The sequence below is a fragment of the Elgaria multicarinata genome, chromosome 2 (genome assembly GCF_023053635.1).
Source record: "Elgaria multicarinata webbii isolate HBS135686 ecotype San Diego chromosome 2, rElgMul1.1.pri, whole genome shotgun sequence".
NCBI lineage: Eukaryota > Metazoa > Chordata > Lepidosauria > Squamata > Anguidae > Elgaria > Elgaria multicarinata.
The window spans coordinates 79179822-79206942 of NC_086172.1; the positions used below are offsets into that span (position 1 = coordinate 79179822).

General features: G+C 44.5%; 1 protein-coding gene across 1 annotated transcript; it reads left to right on the forward strand.

The window, feature by feature from the left end:
- Positions 1 to 702: 702 nt before the first annotated feature.
- LRRC55 (leucine rich repeat containing 55) lies at positions 703 to 7531 on the forward strand. Its single transcript, XM_063118703.1, has 2 exons — positions 703 to 1704; positions 6366 to 7531. Exons 1-2 carry the CDS (start codon positions 1035 to 1037, stop codon positions 6599 to 6601), a joined length of 906 nt encoding a protein of 301 aa, XP_062974773.1. The 5' UTR covers positions 703 to 1034; the 3' UTR covers positions 6602 to 7531.
- Positions 7532 to 27121: the final 19590 nt, after the last annotated feature.

A 27121-nucleotide genomic window follows, 5' to 3' on the forward strand; every position in this document is an offset into this window, starting at 1 on the left:
TATGTTCCATTGGCAGGCTGCTCTGCAGGAGTCCTCTTGTTGCCTGCTGGGGAAGAAAACCAGGCTTAAAGGACAGCATCACAACTCTTGCCCTTGCTCTTTGAATCTGCTTGCACTGTGTAGACATCTTCATTCTCTCCTGTACATGGCTTCCATGTCAGCATTTCCAAGTAGAGGACACCATGGATCCATGCAGCCAATTCTGTGGCTCTTCAGTAGTTCCAAAGTATGGAACGTTCTCCTAAACTGAACAATGACTGCCAACCTTCTTCCCAGACAAGAGAAACTTTGGACTCCTACATGGCTCGTGTCCATCCTTAGCTCCTCCTGACCCTTCAAAGAAGGTTTCACTGACCCAAGTAGAGCAGCACGTTTTTCAAGAGTATCCTTTCCATGGAAATTGAGCACAGAGCCTTGCAGACCCATGTTTCATTTATTAATGGTCCTTTCTAATGACACCGGGAGAAGACTCTTTCAGTTCCATGGAACTGCAGGTGGATTTACTGGGGCAGCAAAACTTATTGACCTGATTATATTTTTCTGGTGTGATAAGGACTTTTGTGAGAGCCATCAGCAAGACATAACACAAGGTAACAAAAGACAAGAAAAGAACATATTTTCTCTTAATTCAAGTTCAAGAGTTCTAATGATTAACAAACACCGGGTAAAAGCCACCAACATTATTTTGACCACACATTTTTAATATCTCTATAGACCAAGGTCACATGTGCATGTATGCAGATAGATTTCTCTCTTCTACTTCACCCTCCTACAGGAAAAAGTTATTCAGGCAGCTAAATAAATGACTAAAGACCATCAGATTCTCACCCAGTTAGAGCCGTTTTATGGTACATATTTCTCCTCCAAGTGCCTCAAGATCAGGACAGACTGGGGTTCAATGTCTTACCTTCCTCCCAGCCAGAATGTAGCAAGCTTTCTGTATCATGGCTCCCATTTGCTGGGCTGTATCTCCACCCAGTGCTCTCCCGTCCTGATTGGCCTGTCTGGCACCATGTAGCTTTCAGCTTGCCAAAATGAGTGCAGACTATCTCCAGCTGGGAGGAGAGCAGTTTGTACCCCACTGCTACCCTGCCATGATACTGAGCCCTTTCCTGGTAGCAGCGGTGGTGGTCTTTGCCAGTGCCGTCACCGGCTGCCCAGTCCTGTGCACATGCCGCAGTCAGGTTGTGGATTGCAGTGGGCTTCGGCTTTTTTCGGTACCACCAGATCTTCCGTTTGACACCAGGAACCTAAGCCTGGCTCACAATCGCATCGCAACCATCCCTCCTGGATACCTTACCTGCTATTCTGAGCTGAGGGTGTTGGACTTGAGGAATAACTCCCTCGTTGAGCTACCTGTTGGACTCTTTTTGACATCCAAGCGTCTGTCTCACTTGGACTTGAGCTACAACAACTTGACTCATGTGGTGGCTGACATGTTCCAGGAGGCCTACAGTCTGGTGCAGATTGACTTGAGCCACAATCCGTGGCTGAGGAAAGTGCACCCCCAGGCTTTCCGAGGCTTGGTCCAACTACGTGACCTTGATCTCAGCTATGGAGGTCTGTCTTTCCTCAGCCTGGAAGCCCTGGAGGGACTCACAGGCCTGGTGACTCTTCAAATTGGCGGCAATCCCTGGGTGTGTGGTTGTACTATGGAGCCACTGCTGAAGTGGTTGAGAAATAGGATCCAGCGATGCATGTCAGGTAGGTGAAATTAAATGATGGTCTAGTTCTTAGTGTCAGGTTTGGGATTCCTTCTCTGTTCTGCCACTTAAGTCCCTGTGAACTCCTGGGGAAAGTGCTGGATCACCATCTCAACTTGAAGGGAGAGCAGTCATTCTCTCTGGGAAATCCTATGAGGCTAAGAAAGTTAAAGAGTATTGTTGGATCATGGCTTTTTGAATTTGCTCTTCCCCCCCCCCCCCAATTCAGATTTGGTGTGCCAAGAAGTAGTGTTTTCTATGCTGTTTACCAGGAATTATAAATCAGACAATACTATGTCTCACAATTACAGTGTCACAAATAGAAAATCAATTAATTTAAGTACTTTGTTCCATCCTTTGTTATGATCAGTGAAGACTGCCAGAAATAGATTCACATTAAAAATATATTGTGCTTGGTTAACAAAAATGGCCACCCTCCTTCTAATTCGATTGCTTTAAGTTGCGAGTCAGAATTGTTCTTCCAGAACTGCAAGAAGGGGCAGGGGAAGTATCAAAGGGGTCGATGGAATCATATGGGATCCGGAATCATGTGAGCCTCCCATGTGGCAAGCAGGAGAACAGAATGGGTATGTCAGAACAGGGAGGAAATTGCATCTGCGGAAAAGAGTTGGGCAAGGCGCTCTTTCCCGAAGGTGGGTGACATTGCACCTACCTTTGATGGAGGCAAGTCACCAAAGTGTATATGTATGTGGATGTGCATGTCCTGTTTCATTGCAGATTCCATGGTCCCTGCTAAGCTTTGGGCAACAAATGAAGTAGTTCTGGAATAGAGCAGGTTCAGAACCCCAGACAGAACTGTGGGGCTGTTGGCTCAGATTCAGGACAATGGACAGCAATCCTAGAGCTGAGTAAGAAAAGTTATTCCAGCACTCATTTAGCGCAACTGGCAGGCTGTTACAGCCAGGCCAGTAGAGTCCTTCTCAGAGCTGCTGCTTCTCAAGTTCTGCATCTGATTTTTTTAAAAGGCCAGTGTCCTTGCCCACAGTCACTGGGTTCTTCTGGGTGGTGAGGTCAGGGTGATGAGGAGTGATGCTCTTCAAGGCATTCCTACTCACTAGAACAGTCTGAGATCCACTCCTCTGTGTCAGAGTGGCATCTCCTGGGGATCAGGTGGACAGGGTGCAGGATCCAAGGTGCATAGTCTCACTTGTGAAGGTCCAGGAAAGTCTGGCTGCTGCTGGAAAGTCTGGCTGCTGCTCTCAATCCTGGGCCATGTTGCACACAAGCTGGCAGGGGGAGAGTCCAGAAAAGTGATAAAAGCCCATGCCATTCTTTGCTGGGATCATGTTAGCACCTGCCCACCTGCCCAGATGAATGTCAGTGTAGGAGTATCCACTTGCTTTGTGTCTGAGTATGAATGTTTTGTCTGTGGACCAAATTGACTGAGGCCGTTTTCTCCCAACCTGGTGTCCTCCAGATGTATTGGACTACATATCATTCCCAGCCAGCATGTCCAATGAATCTAGGAAGCTGCCTTATACTGAGTCATCAAACCCTTGGTTCATCTAACCCAGCATTGTCAACACTGACTGTCAGCAGCTCTCCAGGGTTTCAGGCAGGAGTCTTTCCTCACCCTACCTGGAAAAGCCAGGGATCAAACCTGGGGCCTCCTGCATGCAAAGCATGTCCTGTAACCCACTGAGCTATGACCCCTCCCTATGCTGAGAGTTGCATGCTGACTGGGAATGACATGAGAGTTGCAGTCCATTTGGAGGGCACTTGGGTGGGGAGGGCTGGGCTGAGGGAAGCCAGGGTTCGGTTTGGTTTTCCACCTACTCTACACTGATCCTTGGAGGAAGGTTTTGTAATGCCTGGTGTCAAATGTTAAACAGGTTGGTCCAAACAGCAGGACAGTGGGAGAAAAGGAGATTGTGGCCTGTCACTGGTGTGTGTCCTGAGGCCCCATGGAAGTGAGATTTGCCATTCAGGGCTTTGGGAATGCAGGAATCCCTTTAGGGCAAGGGTGAGGAATGTATGGCCCTCCAGATGTTAGTGGACTGCAGTTCCCATCAGCCCTAGCCAGCATAGCCAATGGTGAAAGATGCTGGAAGTTGAAATCCAACAACGCCTGGAGGGCCACACATTTCCCATCCCTGCTTTAGGGCTGATCCCACTCATAGAATCCTGGGACTTGAGGGCTAAGGGATTAAACATCTCAATGTGTTGGCTGGATGGGGTGGAAGCAAGCAATTCCCTGCTTCTGACTCAGGGCAGGACCAGCCTCAGCCTTAACCAGGTATGCAAGGAGGCAGTTGCAAGGTACCGTATTTCTTCGATTCTAAGACGCCATCGATTGTAAAACGCACACTAATTTCAGTACCACCAACAGAAAAAAAGCTTTGATTCTAAGAAATAATAAATGCACCTGAGATTCTAAGACGCACCCTGTTTTTAGAGATGTTTATATGGGGGAAAAGTGTGTCTTAGAATCGAAGAAATATGGTAACTCCTGCCTCAGCCAGTTCCTCCACAGCTAACAATTTGCAGTATAGATCTCCTTTCACTAATGTGACTAAAGCTGCTGCAGCCCTAGTTTACCCACATACATGCGTCTCACTTATTTATTCCAGGGGTGGTACAAAGGGTGATTTCAAAGAAATAAATGGGGTGCAGAGGTTACTGGAAAACACTTGTGGCATCTCAAGCCATACGGAGAGCTCCAACCACACAGAGAATGGAGAATCACCATGAGCAAGTGTCCCTCCGCTTGCAAGATTCCCAAGAGCACACATGCAGATGGTCACCTCGCCAATGTGTCTGGAGTTCGAGCCACCACATGGAGATTTTTAGAAAGGCAATGAGGCATTTTAAACAGACCTCTGGGTACATGGGTAGTGATGGCAATGCTCACTTCACCACATAGACATGACCAGCTTTCCACGTGTTCAGATTACCACACGGCGAGGTTTCCTCTGTCTGCTCCTCCATGCTGCAAATGGCTTTTTGAAAACAGTCAGAGACTTTCTGTCCATTAAAACTGAGATGCTGGCAGAGCTGGATGGGAATGAGATGTGCTGTACAAGCTGCACTTGTAGCGTGCCTTCATGCTTCTCTCTCTCTCTCTGTGTGTCCTTGTAGTGACCAATCCCCAGATTTCATAGGGAATCATAAATCAGCATCCTCTCAAACTCTCTATAGTCCTTCCTTGACCTTCTTGCTTATCGCACAAGCTGCAAACTCCAGGCCCTGGGGACAGGAAATCCTGCCCATGCAAAGCCAGCAGAAGGCAGCCCTGCTTTAACAATCACCCACATCTCCTTAGAGCATCCTTAATTAGAATATTGATTCTGTGTCCCTTCTCCAAGCATCTCTTTGATGGATATATAGCAGACAATGGAGGGGAAGGATGCCATCCGTCTCCAGTTTTGGCAGCGTCCTCTCACTTGGAGCATGGTATGACTGTCAGATCAGATTTGGTTCTTTTACCCAGCCGCATGCATCAAACGGTTGTGTCTAATTATGATTTTTTTTTTTTCATGGAAATGCCCCCTTGCAGACGGCCTTGTACAGCTACATCTCTTTTGTTGGGATGTCAAGGCCAAACTTTCCAGTGCCTTTTTGTTAATGCAACTGCGTATTTAGCAATACGTGGTGTTTACCATATGGGACAGACCCCAGTGTGCTTAGAACCAATTCGTATCTGACAGCAAAGCCTCATAAATACCTATCTTTACTGGACTGTATTTTTCCAGAGTTCAGGTAGAGCTTGAAGCTTTGAATGTGTGCTCCCTGGTACACATACACACACACACACCCTGAACACAGAAACCTAGTACATCAGGGGGAATGCCAGCTTAGACTATGTCTTCCTATGTCTTCAGGGGTCTGGAAACAAAGCCCTATGAAGAGAGACTGAAAGAACTGGGCATGTTTAGCCTGGAGAAGAGAAGATTGAGGGGAGACATGATAGCACTCTTCAAATACTTAAAAGGTTGTCACACAGAGGAGGGCCAGGATCTCTTCTCGATCCTCCCAGAGTGCAGGACACGGAATAATGGACTCAAGTTAAAGGAAGCCAGATTTCAGCTGGACATCAGGAAAAACTTCCTGACTGTAAGAGCAGTGCGACAATGGAACCAGTTACCTAGGGAGGTTGTGGGCTCTCCCACACTAGAGGCCTTCAAGAGGCAGCTGGACAAGCATCTGTCGGGGATGCTTTAGGGTGGATTCCTGCATTGAGCAGGGGGTTGGACTCGATGGCCTTGTAGGCCCCTTCCAACTCTGCTATTCTATGATTCTATGATTCCTTGCATGCTAGGATAGAGGCAGAGGCTCTTTTAGACAAAGGGAGCAGAATAACAAAGGGTACAAAACAGCGGAATCAGGAGACAAATGTGGCCATTTGCATGTATTGAATACCTTAACTTTCAGATGCTGAATTTAAGAGCTCAAATCTGTTCTTTGCTCACACGTCCCATGGATTCCAGGCAAAATTCTAGGTGTCCACAGAATTAGCTTGTCCTGAAAAAGTTAGCCATGTATTCCCACCAACTCCCCAGTGCTCTACTTCACTTGAAGTTATTCAGCCTCTTTCTGAGCTGGTCAGAGGAAATGGGTTTGTGAAGGGAGGAGAAGCCACCATCCTTTTCAAGGTTTGCTGTGCATAGCCTGCATTACCCCTCTCCTTGGCTCTTGTTTCAGATACTCAGCTGGCAGAGTGCCGGGAGCCACCCGAGGTGGAAGGAGCCCCTTTGTTTTCCCTGACCGAGGAGAGCTTCAAGGCCTGCCACCTGACCTTGACCCTGGATGACTATCTCTTCATTGCCTTTGTGGGCTTTGTGGTCTCCATTGCTTCAGTGGCCACCAACTTCCTGCTGGGCATCACAGCCAACTGCTGCCACCGCTGGAGCAAGGCGAGTGAGGATGAGGAGATATAGCCACATGGCCTGATCCTTCCTGCCTCTGCGTTGCTCGCTACTGAGGGAGGGGGAGGGAGCCAAGGGCTATCATGTTCAGGGAAAGCAAAGTGACTTGCCTTTCCCCTGCTGGGCCATTTCCTTGACCCTCCCCACTCACTCCCCACCAAACCCTGTACAGCAGCGTCAGACTGCCATTCACCCATCTTTCTTACTGGGGATGGGGCACAGGGACAGCAAGGTAGGGAGACTGAAGTGTGCCTTGTATAATGCTCTTCACACTGGAAACAGCCAGCGACCCATGTCCTGAGAAATGGCAGAAACACATCGATAGACACTCAAAGCACTCTTCATTCTTTCCTTTTTGCTTCTATACAGCACACACACACACACACACACACACACACACAATTCACATGCTCTTGTTGCACCCTTCCCAGTCAATGCCTTGAACTCATAGCTGTAGCACCACCTACCTACTCAAATCTACATGTGTACATGCATCTCATGCCTGACCACTGACTGACATGGAAAACTCAAAGATGTTCCTCTTAGGAAGTCTGAAACTCTCCATCTTCCTAACCTTCTCATCCCATGGTTGCATCGCTGGAGGCAATTTGGAGTGTTGCCATTCTCAAGGATGGAGAAACTGCATGTTGAACCTCTCTAACAAGTTCCAGTGGCCCATTCTTTTAGTTCATGTATTCAGGAAGTGCTTGCAGTTCTATCAGGATCCCCAGGAAGGCTTTAGAGACTTAAATGAGGGCCGGATAAACCTCAAGTTTGAACTGTTTTCCATCCCAGCTGCTAATCATTTAGTATAGATGGTGCTACAATTTACACAAGTGTCTGCTGGTTTTGTGACTGGCCTCCTGCTAGCCATATGGTTTTGATTTAGGTGGCCTATCAAAGAGTGCCTGGCTGGAGAAGGATACCCATATAATCACTATGTCACAGTCCAATTGTAGGATATTCCATGGTTGTGTCACTCAGAAGGGAAGGGACCCTCCACGATCTAGCAAAGTTGGGGTGGAGAGGCGCTACTGCAGTTTGGCTGGGACTGTAGACCTGGGCTGATTGCTATTCATAGACTTGCATTGAGTGAATGCATCCAAGGCTAGATTAGCCATGGAGGTAAAGAGTGGAGACTATGGAGAAAACCAAGAAGCTGCAAGGATTACAACTTGCTGGAGACAGCTTTTTAATGGGGATAAAATTAGTTGGTTCCCTTGTTGGCTTGGATAGTAAATTCTTCATGGTATCTGCAGCTTCTTCAATACTTTTGAGGTGTATCTACACTATGACATTATATCAGTGTTATTCCAATCTAACTGCCATGGCTTTCCCTAAGAAATCCTGGGAATTGCAATTTGGCAAGGCGCCGGACTTTCTCAGGTAGAGGTCTGCAGGCCCAGATGGAATGAGCATTCAACCAATGAAGTCTCCTGTGACTTGGCCCTGGTTTCACTTTATTTATTTATTTATTTATTTATTTATTTATTTATTTATTTATTTTAAATGTCATACTCAAAGCTTTTGCAGCAGATGGTGCTACAAGTCAGGACTGAAAGCACCAAGGCCTGGCACAAGTGGGTGAGAGGCCAGAAGGAAACACGAATCTTAGTTCTTGTGGAGACTCTTGCTTCCACTTGATCACAAATGACTAGAGTGGGGAAAGTTTGCACCGAAAGAGAGAATGGTTCTGGCAATCCCATCTGATTCTGCCCCTTTACTCTCCCAGTGCATTTAGCATTCCTCAAAAACCACTGTAAGAACATTTCATTTAACTCTACCCACGCCAACACCGAAGCCATATGTAGAGGGACTAATTCACATGAGAGTTAAACAAGAAGAAGAAGAAGAGACGATGCATTTTTCCAGGCCACATTGGAAGCTGAAGTCAGGGGGTAGGAGGAGAATCTAATGTGTCTGTCCTTCATTCTGCAAATCCAATTCCTAGAAATGGATCCAATAACCAGATGGACACAACCAAGGACATTCATTGATGACACATCGTCACTGCACCCAGACCCACCATACTAATGCCCATAGTGCTGAAAGTGGACATAAGGACACCGATGCCTAGCTGGCATGTTCAATAAGAAGACAAAGCCAATGTTCCCCGAAGGGGAGCCACCCTTATAAAGCCTATAACTATTTCCTAGAGATTTTTGTGTGCGCACCGACTATAGTTAACGTACTTTGAAATGTGTAATTTTTTAAAAAAAATAATGCATAGAAATAGGACCAAACATGGTACTGAACATTGCTGCCAGTGGATAGTGGGGAGAGAAAAGAGACAGAGGACCTTCACTGTTCTCATGCCATCTTACCAAACCCAGGAAGATAGCAGGTAAAACTGTCCTTAACGGGTAGAATCCTTTCAGAATGCACTTGCATCACCACTCCTTCCTTTCTTTCTTTTTCCATCCTGGGATTTCCCACCACCACTAACCACTTCATGGTGAGAGCTACCTGGGGATGAGACTTCTTCCACCACCCTGAGCCAATGGTACCATCAGTCAGGGGTAAGGCAGCCTGCATCAGGCTGACAATTACAGGGTTTCCACGGGGCAGCAAATTGAATTATTATTTCCTGTTCCATCATTCTACACTACTGCTTTATAGTGGTATTGAAGTGCACTGATAACTGTTTGGGGCACATTACACATGCCATATACTGTTAGATCCTGCATTTTATTGCACATTATCCAAAATCCCGCAACAAATGTCATTGTGTGTCCTATGAGGTATAAATATGCAACAGGGATATAACGTTACCATGATGGGATCATGATGATTTGACACAAGGGGTAGATCTGGGGAGAATCATATCCCTTTTCAGCCTCATACATCAAAATGACTTAGGCTATCTCTGGCACTATCATTCAGGAAGTCTAAAAATAACCATGCATTATGCCCCTTCACAAAATCAATGTTGACACAGATCTCACCACAAAGTGACTGTGGGGACAACAACACTGTGATGGTGGGAGTGGGGGAAGGGAGATTGTGTGAAATGACCCTAAAAGTATGTGTTTATGTGGCTTTCAGAAATATCTGGAAACCAGGAAATACAGGGCTAAAATCTTATAGGCCTTTATTTGCATGTTAGAGTGATATCATGTTATTGTTTCCATAACCCATGTGAACTGCCTGTATTTAACCATGATGAACAGCAGGGGAATGATTTAAGGTATATTTAAGGATCCAGTGCAGTCTTTATTGATAATAAATTGAGGTGATTGTGGCTCTAATTATTAAGTTATACAAAATGGACTTTCAGTATAGATTTGTAGGGATAGAGCAACATCTCCAGCTATGTCCACAGATAGCCATTTCAGACTGGGAGTTCTGGTTCTGTGTCTTTAGCCCTCTGGATAAAATGGGAGCAGTCCCACCCTAAAGAGCTCATGTGACCCAAGTGAAAGAATTCTTGGGAGAACTTTCTAACAATCAAAGAAATAGAAATGGCTTCTAATGTTTCTTCTTTTCCCTTACTTGTATAGACAATATCTGCTGGCCAATAATGAGTAGGTTGCTCTATTTCTTGTAGATTTGCACAGTTATGGTAAAAAAAAAGTAGATTTCATCCATTTTAGGCAATAATTCCTTGATCTCTGTCCTACCTATCCAAAACTCATTCAAATAGCAAGCATTATTTACGTATCAGGATGTCATCGTGCATTTCTCAAGCTACATCTTCATCTCTGGTTCTGTTATATCCAATTTTAGTCTCCCATTCATTTCAATGAGTCTACTCTAAGTAGGACTAGCATTGGATACAACCCATTATTGGTTCCTGCTTGAGGAGCAATGCACTATATATATATATCCCTAATGCTGGTTTGCTCAGGAATGGGGGCGGGCAAGGATCAAAACAGCATTGTTTAGGCAGTGCTTATTTGGGTCTGGCTGGAGAAGGGATGAGAACAAATAGACACACAGGCATAGCTGAGATACTAAATTGGCCACAACTTTATTGACTCACTTGAAGAATCAGCCTTGATCACAACTCTCTGCAATTCAGCTCACATCAGGCAAATGTATGGACAATGTGCAGCTAACCTGCAGCTTTCTGCTGGTGTGGACATAGCTGTGAGAAGATATTTTCTCGAAAGAGCCTGATCAGATACCCTGATCCCAGAGCCTGGGGGGATCTACTTCTCACAATTTGACTTCTTAATGAAATATATGAGTACTTTCTCACACATGACAAATCTGGGTCTGAGAAGATCAGGTGGAAAATGACTCATCCAGAAGAGCATAAAGAGGATGAGCTCTGACATTTCTTCTGAGCTAATTTCATGTACTGTCCTTCTCCCTTTATACTGTGCCTTTCTTCACAGAATAGTATCATCTGAAAGAGAGTATTTGTGTATTTAAAATAACCATTGAAAAGCAGCAACTGAGCACTGGGTCTCCTAGTCAAGTGGAAAATAAAAGCTTCAAGCTTACAAGCTGCCAGGGCATACCCCCTAAGGCAGGGGTGGACACTTCTGGCCCTCATGATGAAATAATGGGCTCAAGCTACAGGAAGCCAGATTCTGGATGAACATCAGAAAAAACTTCCTGACTGTTAGAGCAGTACAACAATGGAACCAGCTACCTAGAGAGTTAGTGGGCTCTCCCACACAAGAGGCATTCAAGATGCAGCTGGACAGCCATCTGTCAGGCATGCTTTAATTGGATTCCTGCATTGAGCAGGGGGTTGGCCTTGTTGGCCTTGTAGGTCTCATCCAACTCTACTGTCCTATGATTCTATGTTTCTTTGTGTCTGTCTACAACTCCCACCAGCCCTAGTCAGCAAAGCCATTAGTGAGGGATCATGGGAGTTATAGGCCAAAACTTCTGGAGGGCCACAAGTTGTTCACCACTGGCCTAAGGAGTGAATGTTCTTTTTCAAGGTCATCCATAATATGAATGTAATCATGGCTCTTACGTTCAGTGCATGTCTGTACAGCATGAGTATGGTGTGTGGGGGTGTGATGCTGAATTTGTGCCATGGTCTGAGCACTAACTACTGTGAATGTGCATGATCAGATGATGTGCGTAGTCTCATACTGTATGAAAGAACATGTGGTGCCAAGCCTCTCAACTTTGAGGAGAGGAGGCCATGGGTTGTGCCCAGTGGTGGCTTTACACAAGCTGAAAGCCCTTGTGCTTGCACAAACTGGGGCATCCAGTTTTCACCCATCTCCCCTACCTACTGCAGCCCTCCGTACCATATCCTGTAACATTCCAGAGGGTCCCCTGGCCTTCAAAAAAAAAGCTTTTCAGCATGCAAAGATAGCTGCAGTGGGTAGGGAAGGGGGACGGAGTGGTCAGCAAAAATCAATTCTCCCCTTTGTGTGTGTAGTAGTCCTTTCTGCTATCACAAAAACCACCGTTGTATACCACTCTAAGAACTACAGTGTGACTCATTCACACATACACACTGCCACTTGATATAAGTTACCAAGTGAACATGTGTGTGAGAATGAGCCCTTAGGGCGCAAACCTATGCATGTTTAGATGGGGGGGGGAGAAGCTCCCACAACTCCCAGCATTCCCCTAACCCTAACCCTTAGTCACTAAGGAAGCCTTGCTCTGGTGCCACTTCTCTGGTTGTCATGCCCGTGGAAGGCTTTGCACTGGTCTTCATATTCAATTTGCATTTTTTCAGCCAAGCCTGTTTTTGCGTCTCATTAATACATGGCCCCCTTCCTCTCCAAATATTTCATCTTTTGCTTTTGAGAGAAGTGATAGTGTCATAAGATATAATATTGCCAAACCGATTTTAAACACACACACACACACACACACACACACACACACACACACACACACTTTTGGAGCTACAGTACCTAATCCCTGCAATAGAGTGCAGCAAGTCAACTGTTCTATGAAGCTGGATCTGTCAGACTCAGTGAAACTTTGTAAGACGTTCGAAGGAATTTCACTGTTAAGTCCTTGGGGTTTTGTGAAGCAAAAATATCTGTTTTCTGAAGCGAAGGCGAAGTGGGCTGTCTGTTCAGTGTAGGCCTATGGAGCGATCATTGTGCCTTTCATACAGTTTGACTAAACTTGTAAAATTAATTTGCACACATTTTTTTTTTTTAAAAAAAATCCAAATCCAAATTTGGCAATGAATCTCAGCTTTGAGGGTATTCATAGTCCAGTCATCAATCATCTTATCTGATTGGCCAACCCAAGATTCCAGAGCCCATCACCGTTAAATTTGTGGAATTCAGGGTGTTTCCCAAAAGTTGCATTGTTTTCTTTCTTTTCTTTTCTTTAAGTTACATTCACATGACAATTTCAAGTTTGCAAAAGTAATCGAAAATAAGGGTAAAATTATTTCTTCGAACACTTGTTTCTTCTCTGTTGAGCTTTTTAGATGTATTTTGGATCATCTGTTTTCTTGGAGCTTCATAGAGCATTGCTGTTACTGAGATTATGATTAAACTTCTCTTAAAATCCAAAGCATCTGGCAATGGCACAATCTGTGAGCTGTGGCAGAAGAGTTTTGGGGTGCTTCCTGACCGACAGTTCCTTGCACTGTGCATTGTGTAGCTCTTCTGTCTTTCCCTCCTTAATGGACTTTCGGTGAAAAGAAAAATGACAAAAGCAGCTGAAAAACATGTCATCTGGACCCCCTGTAAAATTCCATGAATGAGCCTGGGCAAATAAAAGCATCATGTGGAAGCACAGATGTAAATAAGATCTAGCAGTCAAAGAATGGAAGCCATACAGGAAGGCTTGGAATGTTTAGAAGTAAATGTTTAAACCAAAATGGTTATTAATTTGTTTAAGGGCCAAACTAGAAGCTACAGTGACTTGAAACATATTGGGTCAACTCATAATGTGAGTTGAGCCAATTTCCCATAAAGCAGGAAGAGGCATTTAAAGAATAGCATTGGCTGTCAAGGGGAAAGAACAAATCTTAGCACAACTCCCTACTCACACAAACTAGGGGCTGTCTTCATGGAGCCAAGTTGAAACCACTCCACTGCCAAACCCCACGGTATTGCTAGTGTGGGGTGGCAGCAAGTTATCTAGAGGAAGGGAGGAAGCGTGGGCTTTCCAGCAGCCATTAGGCTCACCCGGCCCACCCTCTGCACTCTGCCCAGGTGGACGCTGACCAATCAGGGGTCACCATCCACTCAGCCATGCCCCCGCCATGACTCTAGAGTGAGGATAGATGGCAGATGTGCTGTACTCACCTCGCTCCTGAGAAAAAAGTCAGGGTAAGTCCCTGACTTTTTTTCTCCGGAGCTCTGCTGGAAAGCCCCAAGGTGAGTACACAGCAGCTGCTGCATCGTATAATCAATGCAGCGCCACTGTGCACCCACCCTGGGGGTTTTCCCAAGCATTTAAAAAGCCTCAGAGACACATTTCTGCTCAAAACTGATTTTCTCCAGCCAGTTTTCTCCCATCTGGACACTGGAACTAGAAGTAACCCCTGCACCCCCAAGCAGGGGGTGCAGGGGACAGTTGGAAAGAAGTTGCAGGGAAGGTACAGGACACACATCCTCCCACCTGTCCATGCTGTGTTTGAAATACCTGCCCCCTCAACTCACTTTGTAAATCTAGGATATTAGTATGGCCCACACAGAGACTGTGTCCCCATAACAACTAATTTGGACCAGAGATGATGGATTGAAAAGGAAAATTCCATTTTTAAACCACAAATGAGGATTGCTTATTTTATCTATGACAGAGTCCTGGCCATGCATGTATTGCTAATGCTTTTCACCCAGCAAAAGTAGGCAGATGATTCCAATCATGTTTCCTGAACATTTTCAAGTCAAACAACCTGATGAAAATAATGGATGGATTCAACTTTCACCACCACTTTTTTTTTTTTAATCAACCTACAGTAACTGCCCCTTATCCAGCAAATGAAGAGAGGCACAGAATGTCCACTAGCCACAAGAGCTTTCCCATTCATTTCAATAGAAACTTTTCTGCTTCTGTTGCAAGCTTTTCTTTGTATGCCCAGCTTGGGACCTCTATCAGCATATAGGGGGATCTCTCAATAGAGGAACTCTCTCTCTCTCTCTCTCTCAAACACACACACACACACATCATAGTACACCCATTACAGCACACAGAAAACTCTGGAGTCGGGCAATTAACTTTAAATATAAGCCTTCCTTTTGTATAATTTAGACTAATCATTTTTAAACAGCTAAAAAAGGGGGTCCATCTAACATTTTCACAGGATTTTAAAAACATTTTCTCTTCACACAAAAACTATCATTTGTCCCACCCACCCGCAAGCCAAAAAGTCAATCCTGGGTTAGACAATCCGTGATGGTTTTTTTGCCAAAATCGAAGACATTCATTTTTAGATATACGCAAACTAAATATCCAACGTCTTCTACCTTTGGTTGCCAACAAATAAATCCAAACACAGGAACCATTTTAATGTGAATGAAAGATTTCATGGGGTTTTGTAACACTGAGCCATCCCTCGCTATCTTCTGCTTCCTCTGCATTAGCCATCCTTTTCTGTACTTTTTTTTAACCCTACAGTGCTTTATTGCTCTCTTTATATATTGACTTAGTCGCACAAATTAAGGTGACTTAAAACATGTACATGTTTTCCAGAGTGAACTGAGATTCCCTTAATTGCTTATCTGTGATAACAGATAATAGAAATTCACCTTAACCCAGTGCAGAAATTTCAATCTATGTAGAACTATACATGAATTGCATGCGTGTGGAATGACAGCTCTGCATCACACCCACAGGCCCAAACGCTCACCATGCCTGAGCTCCATGTGTTCAAAAAGGGGGATATATATATATCCATGCATATATATTTGGTGGCTCTGAACACATGATCTGCACATTGCAAAAATGAAGAGTGCGGATATCATGTACACAGCCTACACACATTGGGATAAATGAGTTCCCTGTTAAGATGGGGCCTCATATTTGTGGACATCAGGCCAGCTTATGAGGTGGAGCCTGTGGGTGAGATCCCAGCCCATTCACCATGAGTACCAGTCTAAACAGTTCAAATGTCAGTCTGGAGCTCTTGATTCTTCCTTGATGCTGGAACAACCATTCTATCCTATGATCTATACTGATGGAACTGATATCTGAGTGTGACTTGATGCTAAATGGTCAGTATAGCTGAGGGTCTTACCTTTTCCATTTTAGGGGATGCGTTGTGAGATTTGTAATGGGTGAAGGGATTTTCCAAAGTCACCTGTTGTCCAATATGAGCACAGATAGCACCAGTCCAAAAGCTACTTCCTGGTGAGGAGTAGAAGAGATGTGTTCTATCCTACTCTGACTGGACTGGGGTACTCTGTGGAGCTGCCATGTTTTCTCTTTTTGTGCCATGACGATTGCTTGGGGTGAAGGGAAGGAGGAAGCACCTTTGTACGTAGGTTTTATAAATGTGAACTTTTGTAACTGTGAGGATTTTTTTTCATAAATGTAAAACAATAAAAAGTGACTAGTTTAACAATGTGTTGCATGTGTTGTTGAATGCGTGCAAAAGCAAAAAGGTTGAGAATTTATAGATACTGTAGCTGTATATTATTATTTGCTATCCCTCATATTTAATCCAGGAATGCACAATTTGTGATGTGCTGAGCTGAATGCAGCCCAACCTCATCTAGAATGGCCAGTTAGGTGCTTGACAATTCCATTAATTCCCCATTTTTGCAGCCACAGGTAAGGAAAAAGATATCCAAGGGATTTATCACCCCCTGGTGGACTGCTAAATATGATTGACAAGTCATGTCCAAGGAGGGTTGCAGATCGTGAAGGAATGTTTTAAGAATGTGGTGATCTTACTGCAGTTCCCTGCCTTTGTAATGCTCTTAGTCCCACCTTAGAACTTGTTGCTCTGGGAAAACAAAACATGCTTCCCCAGGTACTGCTTCTTGTGTTACCCATCCATCCCCTTTTCAGCCATATCACACTAGTCCTATGTGACATCCCCCCCCCCCAAAATCAAAGTACAAGAATGGCCATATGTGTGAGAGAGCTTGTTCTAGTTGTTGTTTATTGTTTTGATGTGTATTCTGTCAAGGCTTTTAGGTTAATGACAATAAAGCATTATTTCTCACTTGACTGGAACAGCAAATGAGTGATTTTCACAAGTGAATGTGCCATCAAACGATCAAATTCTGCAGGCAGAACAGCCACATAATTTCACCTCAGCTCGAAAGTGACACTTTTTCAACTGAGACCATCCACATCGTCATCTGTCAGTCATCAAGTGATGAGAAATCAAGTGATGTGCATACATGTGTGAACCAACCCATGGGGCGTGCATGGGTTGACATCTGTTTGAGGAGCCTTGAATGTCAACAGCACAGGAAGCATGCTGTGGCTGTAGTCCGGGGAAAGTTCCCCCCTCCCTGTTTTTACCCATGCAAGAGTGTTTTTGTGTTTCAAATCATCAGTCCGTCTATCTAACCTGGGTGTCCATAAACTGGCACACAATGGCTGCATCTGTACATGCAACTGTACATGCACACTCACAGCCTTGAGCCTTCCGTGAACAAGAGGATGTTCAAAGAAGCCAATGCCTGTAGGGATCACTCAGACTTTTCCTTACTGTACGTGTGCCTTCCTGCTCGCACAGGGTCCCAACAGCCAACCGGAAAGAAAAGTCCTTCTGTAGCTGTAAGGGGAAAAAACAAAAACCATATGCAGTCTGGAGAAGGAATTAGGAGTGTTTTCTCTTCTCCTTTCTCCTAATCACACTTCCTGTTATTCTACAGCAGAGACTCGTGATCACAGCCAACCTCCAGAGGAACTAGATGGATTAAACAGATAGTACTGGCATGGCACTGAAACTCAAGCCTAACGAGAAGCTGGTCCAAAAAGTTCATCAGCTTTAACAAAGTGGTTTTAATTTGGGGGTTCCTTTCCCCTCCATGCTTCCCTTTCACAATAGAAAATAGGAAGAAAGCAGGAAAGGGATGTAGAAATTATAAATCCTCCTTCCTACATGTGTCAGGGGGGAGGGGAGGGGCAGGGGAGGTAAGCAGGAGGAGGATACTAACCTGTCTTCATAATTTATTTCCCCCAATATTTTCTTTTCCCCCTCAATATTTTCTGATGCTTACATTTTCTTATGAATATACCCATCACATGTGATCAGATTTATTCTTCACCACATTTCAAAGATGCTTTTGAAAAATTAAAAATGTGAATCATAAACCTGACCTCATTGGGATTATCTCTGCAACAACAACAACAACAACAAAATGAAAAAAAAATGAAAAATGTTTAACAATGTGACCATGGAAAAAGTCACTACAGAGAGATCTCTTCTTGACAACACAAGGACCTACCAAGGAACAACACTAGCAAGCAAGAAACAATACCACCACACCACATGCAAATGTAATAACCAATAATGAAAATTTACCACTTTCCTTTGCCCTTTTTATTAAGATGGCAGAGCAAACAAAGTGGACAGTATAGGGAATATGTGTTTATTGACAATGTCAGAACATAGCCATAATACTGAAAATGGCACCATAACATACTTTATAACAATTGTACATTTTTAAATTCATCAGATGCCAGTAAAGCACAGTGTACAGGAAGCCTCACTTCTAAAATCAAACCACATTGGTTAGCACCGCTGAACTGAACCCAGGATATTTTACTGTCTGAGGCAGAATAGCAAATGGTGCACACGCACACACCCAAAGTCAATGTAGTACCCAAGGCTGGTCAAATTATTTTGCCTCCAGAAGCAGAAAATCCCACAAGCACCTTTCCCCCTTCCCTGACAGCAAAGATACAATGACAATACATTAAATAACTAAACATCTGTTGCTCCTTCATGACTCCCAGAACCAGTTGCCTGAGGCAAGTGCCTCATGCTACCGAATCATAGGTCAGCCTTGTTGGTTTTATTTAATTTTGATTTATTCCATTTCTATATCAGTAAGTTAACTGAAGGACGTTCGTGAAATGGAAGCTTCCACAGCCTTTCCTCCTGTCGGCAGCTGCTTGTGCCCACCTCCAACCTCTCTGGAGTGTTGGGAGAACCCTCTTGAACAATGGGAGGTGGCGCATGGGAGGCTTCTGGGGAAAGGGAGAATCGCTCCAAATCCAGCAGAAGTCACAGTTATCAGGTTGGAGATTTTAACTGCTTAAACATCCTAAGATAGCACAGAAACTCAAGCCTCCCCAGAAGCTGGTCCAAACGTTATTCATAGTGCCAAATATGAAATTTGCAACAAAATATAACCATTTAGAAAGTAAAGAAGCTTAGATTTTTGGAAGAAAAAAAGCCTTTTAAAAAAGCATTTTTGAAGTGTATGGAATAAAGAGATCAATTTCCTGGTTCACATGACATGACAACCCACCATGAGTGATAACCTGTTGTGGGTTGTTGTCATGTCCAAAACCAGTGCAGTTTCTGCAGGTTGGGTTATTTTTCACAAACAAGCCACCCCGAGAACCCATGGCTCAATGGGGTGTGTGGGTGGCTTGCTTTCAGGGTGGCTTGTTGGGATATCTGGAAACAGCTAAAGAGCTTCACGGCAAGAGTGGCGAAAAAGCCCCACAGCTCCTCATGATTTCCGTAGTGCCACAGCCATCCTCCCTCATCCCTTGTCAGTACCCTCCACCCTGTGTTCCTAAAAAATCAAGAAGGATACCTGAGAGTGTCCCAAACACGTTCACAACCTTTATATTATTTTCCATTTTCCATCTTGGACAAGTGTGCAAATGAAATTTGCATAATTTTCCACTCAGTTTTACTGCTCTGCCATGGAATCTGCATATTTTAGTGACCTGCCTCATTGCTTTGCCATGCAATTTGCGCAATTCCCCCTTCAGCTTTACTGCTCTGCTTTGAAATTTGCATCTGTTTATCTTGAAATTTACATATCTTTATCAATCCCCCTCACAGCTCTGCCTTGAAATTTGCCAATCCACTCCATTGTTCTGTTACCCACATGTATATCTGACAGCTAACAATAAAGACCAGTGGAGGGAAGCAAGAAGCAAGAAGGTGGGGGAGCCATAATTATCCAATTGCAGGAGGGTCCTTTGGTGTGGGTCTGCTTACTTTGGGACTAGGTGAAGCAAGGGAAGTGCTGATGAGGAGGATGAAGTTGACAAGGACATTGAAAAAAGGAGGATATTGATACACTAGACTAAAAGGTGGAGGGGCGCTCTTGCACCCTTGCACAAGACCCCCGCCCAAAAAATAGTAATAAAGTTATGAACGCATTACCACATTCATAAGAGATCAGAAAATGTAGTCCATTTGGCAGTCTGATATGGGGTGGGGGGAAGTTCCCTCAAGAGCCAGCAACCCCAGCAGACCAATTACAGAAAAGGTGCTGACAGAGAGATCAAGGAAAGGAGGACTTCTGTTACAAAGGCACCTGGGATACATGCCAGGAGCCGGCAGGAGGTCTGTGCGGGACTAAGGGGGGAAACAAGCCGTGGCACACCGCAGAATCCCCTCATCAGATGTCAGGTTAGCGAGCAAATGACCAACCGGTGGTGGTTTAGCCTCAGGGTGACTTAGCATGATGTGTGATCTTGCCCATTGTGTATAATTTTTACAAAATCAGAAAAGTCAGAGTTTGCTGATTGTTCTGTTTTTCCTTCCCACATGAGTTGTCCACAGGCTAAGATTATTTGTGTCATAGACTCTAGAAAAAGCAGGAGAGATCAGGGGAGCGGAGGGTGACTGGTTTCTATTTTAACATTTCCTTCTTCTGGACTCAAGTCAGCATTCAAACATTAGCAGAAGTCAGAGGTCACCACAAACATTGTGTCTTTGGAGGCCAAAAGTCTGGGAGGTCAAATAGCAGCTGGCATTCATGTCCTGACAGAGGTGGCCCAACTAAAGCTTGCCTTGCCCTGCTTTCTCCCCCGGGGAGTGACAATATATGTTATCCTCCACAGATGCTGTACATTGGCAACAGCTCCATTCACATCTTGGCCATTCATTCGTCTGGATCACACGTCTTTCATTCTGGTGCTCAAGGCAAATTTTTGACAGTGGGCCTAAGGAAGTAACCCGAGGAAAGGCAGACACAGGCAAGGCTTAGGTTGCCACTTACCCATTGTTTCTTAAGAGTACCTCATTGTGTACCATTTTAATACTGGACTGGTGGTCCTAAATCTCAGTTCAGGGAAAGCATTGGACTCACTAGTTAAAGTGACTTCTAATTAGGCCTACATTTGTCTTCTTTTCCCCTGAATACTGTTAATCCCACCCCCATAAGCCTCCCGGTGGGGGAGGAGGGCTGGAATCCAAAGGGAAGCCTGGTTGTGAATGTCTTTCCTTGCCTGTTTGCCTGAATTAAATGATTAAATTCTTCATCTTCTTCCAAGATGTATTCATTTAGAACTGTAAGCATGATAGGGTGGTCATGTGTCCTACTTTTCAGAGGGCAGTCCACTATTTGAGGGTCTCCTCTATTTGAAAGATTGTTCAGTTCAATTCTGGTTAAAAGATAAAAGAGCTGTGAGAAGGGAGAGCAGCCGGGGTCTTCAAGCTGCCCATCCACCATGAGCACCAGGATAGTAGGCTGAGCAGGCATCGGGGTCACCTGGGCACAGTCTTCCACATGATGGGGAGATGGGTTGTATTTCAATTTATAGTTATTCTTAGCATATACACATGTAAATTAGCAAATGCAAATGTTATGCAAATCTGTGCCCTCTTTTGTCCTCATTCAGTATTGTACCATACTGGGGTAGCCTCCTTTTTTGGCTACCCCAGTATGGTACAAAACTGACTTCTATTATTGGGTTGTTGTAACCTGTAATAATACATACAAAGTACTGTGAACACTCAAAAGCGCTTTATTAGAGGAGGAGGAGGAGGAGGAGGAGGAGGAGGAGGAGGAGGAGGAGGATTGAAAGGTAGCAGCTAGATGTTGGCCTAGGACTGGGGAGACTCAGGTTCAAATGCCCACATCTAGGAAGCTTAGGACAGACATCATCTTAGAATGTAGCTTACCTCACAGGATGGTTGTGAGAACAAAAGTGGGAAAGAGAACTATGCACTCCTCCTTGAGCTCAGTGGAGGAAAGGTGGGATATAAGTATAGAGGAGGAGGAGGAGGAGGAGGAGGAGGAGGAGGAGGAGGAGGAGGAGGATATGGAACCTCTTTTGGGGATGACTCCTGTGCCTTTTCTAGTAGCATGATAAACAGAATTCTCATGCACCTCTATCCTGGGGAAAATGCTTCCTCTTTCATTTTTGACACCTGCAGCCCCTGCACAACCCTAAAGTGTTCACAGGACGGGGAGCACAGGAAGGGTCAATCAGCCTAACGATTCCTTACATCATTTTGCGGTTGTTTCTTCAGGACTGGCGGTCTGAATCAAAATCCCTTCACTCACAAAGCCAGAGGAGGCTGATGGCTCTGATGTCATTAAAGCAGTGAATCTGCTCTGGCTTTCAGTCAGAACTCTAAAGGAGCTCTCCAACGCACCTTGGAGAACTCCTTTAGAGTTCTGACTGGTTCTGGCTGAAACCCAGAGCGAGTTCACCATCCCACTGGCTTTGGAGCCACCAGCCTCCACTGCTCAAAGCACAATCCAGTGAGGTAAGAAGGGAGACCCACAAAAATTAGCAGGATAAACACAAGAGAAGGGGGACATTTGCTGTTGCCACATCTACATCACAGAGATAATAGCGCCGAACCCTTGCAACATTGCCATGGGGCTGTCTTCCTGCTACCATTGCTCCCAGCATTTATGTCTGGAAGCAGCCTCACATGCCAGCAATTGGTAGGCGCATAAGGAGTAAATAGACTGAGAACCCATTAAGACAGTGTTGGAGTGTTGGAGTCTGACTGAAACCCTTTCCCCGCTGCTCTTGCTCCTGCTGCTTTTGATTTGAACCTAGCACACACAACTCCGCCTCCCTAGCTCAAAGAGGAACTTCAGAATTACATTTGCATCCTTTTGACTGCCACCTCATCTTGCTCACAGCCCTGGAGATATTTGTTCTTCCTGTTTGTCCCATGTTGCGGGCTTGACGGATTGAATGTCGCTATCCTGTTGGCCAGGTTATCTGAAGGAACGCCTCCTCCCATATGTACCTACCCGGACCTTAAGATCATCTACAGGGGCCCTTCTCCGTGAGCCCCTGCCAAAGGAAGTGAGGCAGGTGGCTACTAGGAGGAGGGCTTTCTCCACTGTGGCACCCCGGTTGTGGAACGAGCTCCCCAGAGAGGTCCGCCTGGCGCCTACACTGTACTGCTTTCGTCGCCAGCTGAAGACCTTTTTATTCACTCAGTATTTTAACACTTAATTTTAACTTAAATTTAAATTTTACTGTTTTAACTCTGTATTTTAATCTTATATCAACTTTGCTGTGTGGTTTTATCCTGATTGTGCTTTTTATATTGTATTTCGTAATTGTGTTTTAACCTGTTGGGTGTTTTACTGTGGTTTTAATTTTTGTGAACCGCCCAGAGAGCTTCGGCTATTGGGCGGTATAAAAATGTAATAAATAAATAAATAAATAAATAAATAAATAAATAAATATCTAAAGACCATGGAGACCTGGCAAAGATGCTGAATAAGACAGAGGTCTTCCCCCCCACTCCCCAAGGGAGGCATTACCAACAGATGAGTCCAATGGCAGAAAGTTCCTGCTGCAAGTGTGTAGGGGACTGATCAGCCAGGCAGTTACTGCTATTTTCGGAGTGGGGCTCAGTATTATATAGTTTCAGTGATTGGAGGGCAGGGCAGTGGAGAGGCAATTGCTTTTAGCAAGGCTCACAACCAATGCAAAGGCCTGCTCTTGGATATGTTTAATATTAACTTATGAAACAGCAGTGTGTTCTAAGAGACTTGGTTTTGGTTACTGCTAGGTTCATCTCTTCTGACCTACAGCAGCTTGCCAGAATCTCAGACAGGGGGTTTTCCCATCACCTGTTACTAGATAATTTAACTGGAGATAAGACTCCCATCTAAGCTTGGAAGAACAAGAAAGTCTGAACTAAAAATCAAAAGATGTAAAGTAACATGGCATGGTATGCCTCCTTTGGAAGTAGATCCCACAACTGTGGTACCATCACAGAAAAGGCCATGCAGCTAGGGTGGCCATGTGTCCTACATGACAGAGGGCAGATCTTTAATTCTGGGGTCTCTAGTGTAATGCCCACGGGCACTAATATGCCCACAGAAACTTCCCTTGATGCCCTGTTCCTCCTGATTTTAACTTTATTTCTTAAGTGAATGTTTTTAAAAAATCAACTGGGAGTGCAAAGTTCTGTCCTCCAGCACTGCCTTTCTTTGGGTTCTAAAGAGTGGTTTCTTGTTTTGGAGTTCAGATCCCAGTTTTACCTTCTCCTTTAGTTCTTGGGCAAGTTAATTTTCTTTTAGTCTCACCACTTTGCCTTCTGGGAATAAGGCAGCCCCATGGCAACCATTTTATCAATGAGCAACCTCCCCATGGCAGCCATTTTGTTAGAGCATCTACTGACCCCAAAAGGCATTCTCTGTTTGAAGGTTTTCCACTAAAAAGATAAAGAATCCTAAGAAGAGAGAGCGGAGAGTTGCCTTGAAGTTGCCCCCCAACGGTTAGCACCTGGGCAGCAGACTGAGCAGGTAGGTACATAAGCCACCTGGTCACAGTCTCCACTGACTACAGTGACATGTATTGTATTTCTATTTAAAGTATAGTAATTCTTTCTAAATTTGCATCAATACATACCAGAATATGCAAATTTCATGCAAATCCATGCCCATATTTGTTCTCTTTTGGGGGATGTGTAAGTGGCCACCCTTCTTGCAGCACCACCCACAGAATTTCCCACATATATGGAAACCTAAGCCAAGGTCTTCTGGATGCAGAATTTGGAATCCAACCACTACTCACCTGGTCTCAGGAAATACTCCATAAAGACCAGGAAAGGGTAAGCCAGGAACCAGGGTCTTGTGCTGGGGAGGCAGAGAGTCACACAGTAGTTTCAGCTCAGGAAAGAAGCAGCAAATTTCCAGAAGAAAGACCACAACAAAAATACAGTTTTTCAGAAGAAATCTGGATACCATTGCTTACAAATGTATATAGAAATGGTTGCAGTGACACAGGAACATAGGAAGCTGCCTTATACTGAATAAGACTATGGATCCATCTAGCCCAGTACTGTCGACACTGATTGGCAGCAGCTTTCCAGGGTTTCAGACAGGATTTTTTCTTCACACTACCTGGAGATACCAGGGATTGAACTTGACGCCCTTTGCATGCAAAGCATATGCTCTACGACTGAGCTATGCCCCCACCAACATACTGATGTACAGACATGATAACTATATTGTACTGATTGATTCAGGTGAGTATAAGTGGCACGCAGCAGTTTTGTATTTCACATAGGTAGGAATGTAATCACCAAAGAACAGTGCCACCATCATCCAAGCTGGACAACCTCTCTAAGAGGATACTATGGTTAATGGCTTCAAAACCCACTGAGAACTAAGGAGAAACAACAGGGTTGCATTCCCCCTGTTCTTCTCCTGGCAAAGGCCATCCCATAGGGTGACCAAGGCAGTTTCAATGCCGACACTGGGCTTACCCCCTGATTGAAATGGACCTAAAAATCAGTTTCATCTAAGAGTGGATGGAGTTAGCTGGCAACCACCCAAGATGGAGTCTGGGATTCAAAATGGAATCTGAGAGATTTAAGCAATGTACCTTGTCAACAACAATGGGAACCAACACTGGGAAGAGCTTGGTAATCAGGAAGCTTCATATTAATGTATATGATCCCAAAACAAAGCCACGCACACACACATTATAGACCTGCAAGAACTGTTTTCAAAAGCATAGTTAGGCATCCCTAATTCTTAGAATAACCTTCAGCATTTCATCGAACACATTATGATGCTACTAACAATGGGGCATTGACTAAAGGAGGTGGCTTTTCTTTCAGAATGAACAAATGAGTAGTGTGCATTTGCTACCACTCAATGCCTACCTCGGGGAAATGGCAACAATAGCATGAAATTGGGCCCCTGACATTCCATCCATGACCTTGGGACTAGAATACATGGGTTGCCGTGTGGATGCCACTGAAAATGGCTCCTTGGTGGTGACTCATCTCTGCCTTGGCCATAGCATGGAGGAATTCTCACCAGGTGGATCAAAGTCATCCATTCTACATTTCTAGCAGTCATGGAGAGGGACACAGAGACTTAACATGGTATCCTCAACCCCCATGGAGTTTACGCCTACATTTTGTGAGCATGATTCATCACGGCAATAGGAGCCATAATATGTTGCTCCAGATTTTTGAGTTGCTGCCTGGCTGGTTATAAAATGACAAGCCCTCCTCAGTCCTATGTCCTTGCCAATTTAAAATTAGCATGCATTGCAAAGAACTAAGTTCGAAAAATGTGAGAAATGGTCATATTACTTTCTTTCATGGCAGACCTAGTAGCCATTACCAACTTCATCTACTCAGTCATATCATTTCATCCTGCATAACAGGATTTCTCACTGTCACTCCCAATTGTTAACTTGAGCAGCAAAAAGTCCAAATCACATCTATCGCCATCTGCATGTTATTTGTCCTACTGAGCAATATTTGTCTTTCCTGTTTGTGTAAGCGAGAGGCCTGAAAGCTGATTTTTGTGAGCCCTCTTTCCTGATTTACTGTAAGCCCTTTCATTTCCCCCAGGGAAGGGCTGATCCTTAACAGCTGGGGCTCAGGTTTACAAATACAACTGGTTGTGGAGCCCTTTGATCTGGGGAGGCGAGTGTGAAAGCAGGTTTGAAATTCCTCACCTTGTCCCCCAGAAGGAAGGGAAAACAAAAGGGATGAATTTCACGTTGCTCAGTGAGAAGCCCCAGGGCACACATTCAATTCAGTTCAATGGCACTTTACTGGCAAGATCAGTCAGGCAACCCACAGCAAGTCTCTCTGTCAAAGCCAGAGGTGATCATTTCAGTGTGTCACCACACTTGGGGTTGCGAGCTTCCCTGTATTTTGAGGAGCATCTTTTAGTCTAATAGGACCTCATATATTTATAAAACATTTATAAAACACAATAAAAGAAGTCATTTTGGTCCGTAAGAAAAAAACCCAAAACCAGTAGTTTGGTTAAGTAATTTTAGACTCTGGACCTCATTTTCATATTGTGGAGCATGGACTTTATGGCATTGTGTATTACTTTACTTAATTCACAATGTGGTGAGCCAACCCTATGGTATTTGTTGGCGCTCATGTTCATACTGCTGAGTAGGCCACTGGATGTCAGCCCCAAAGTCCTACCATGAAGGCACCACTGTCCAAAACCAACCTTTATTAAGTCCTACCAAAATGTGTTGATCTGACACATCCCTGCTGGTCACACCCTTTGTTTAGCATCCAGGCGAGCATGTGGCTACTTGTCATTGTTCTCCATGCTTGATCCATTAGTAGCTTCACACTGTGATGACATCCCTGTTTGTTCTCACAGTTCAGAAGAGATTTATTTTGGACTTTTGGTCAGAAAATGCATGGAGTACTAGGATGACCATATGGAAAGGAGAACAAGGCTCCTGTATCTTTAACAGTTGTATAGAAAAGGGAATTTCAACAGGTGT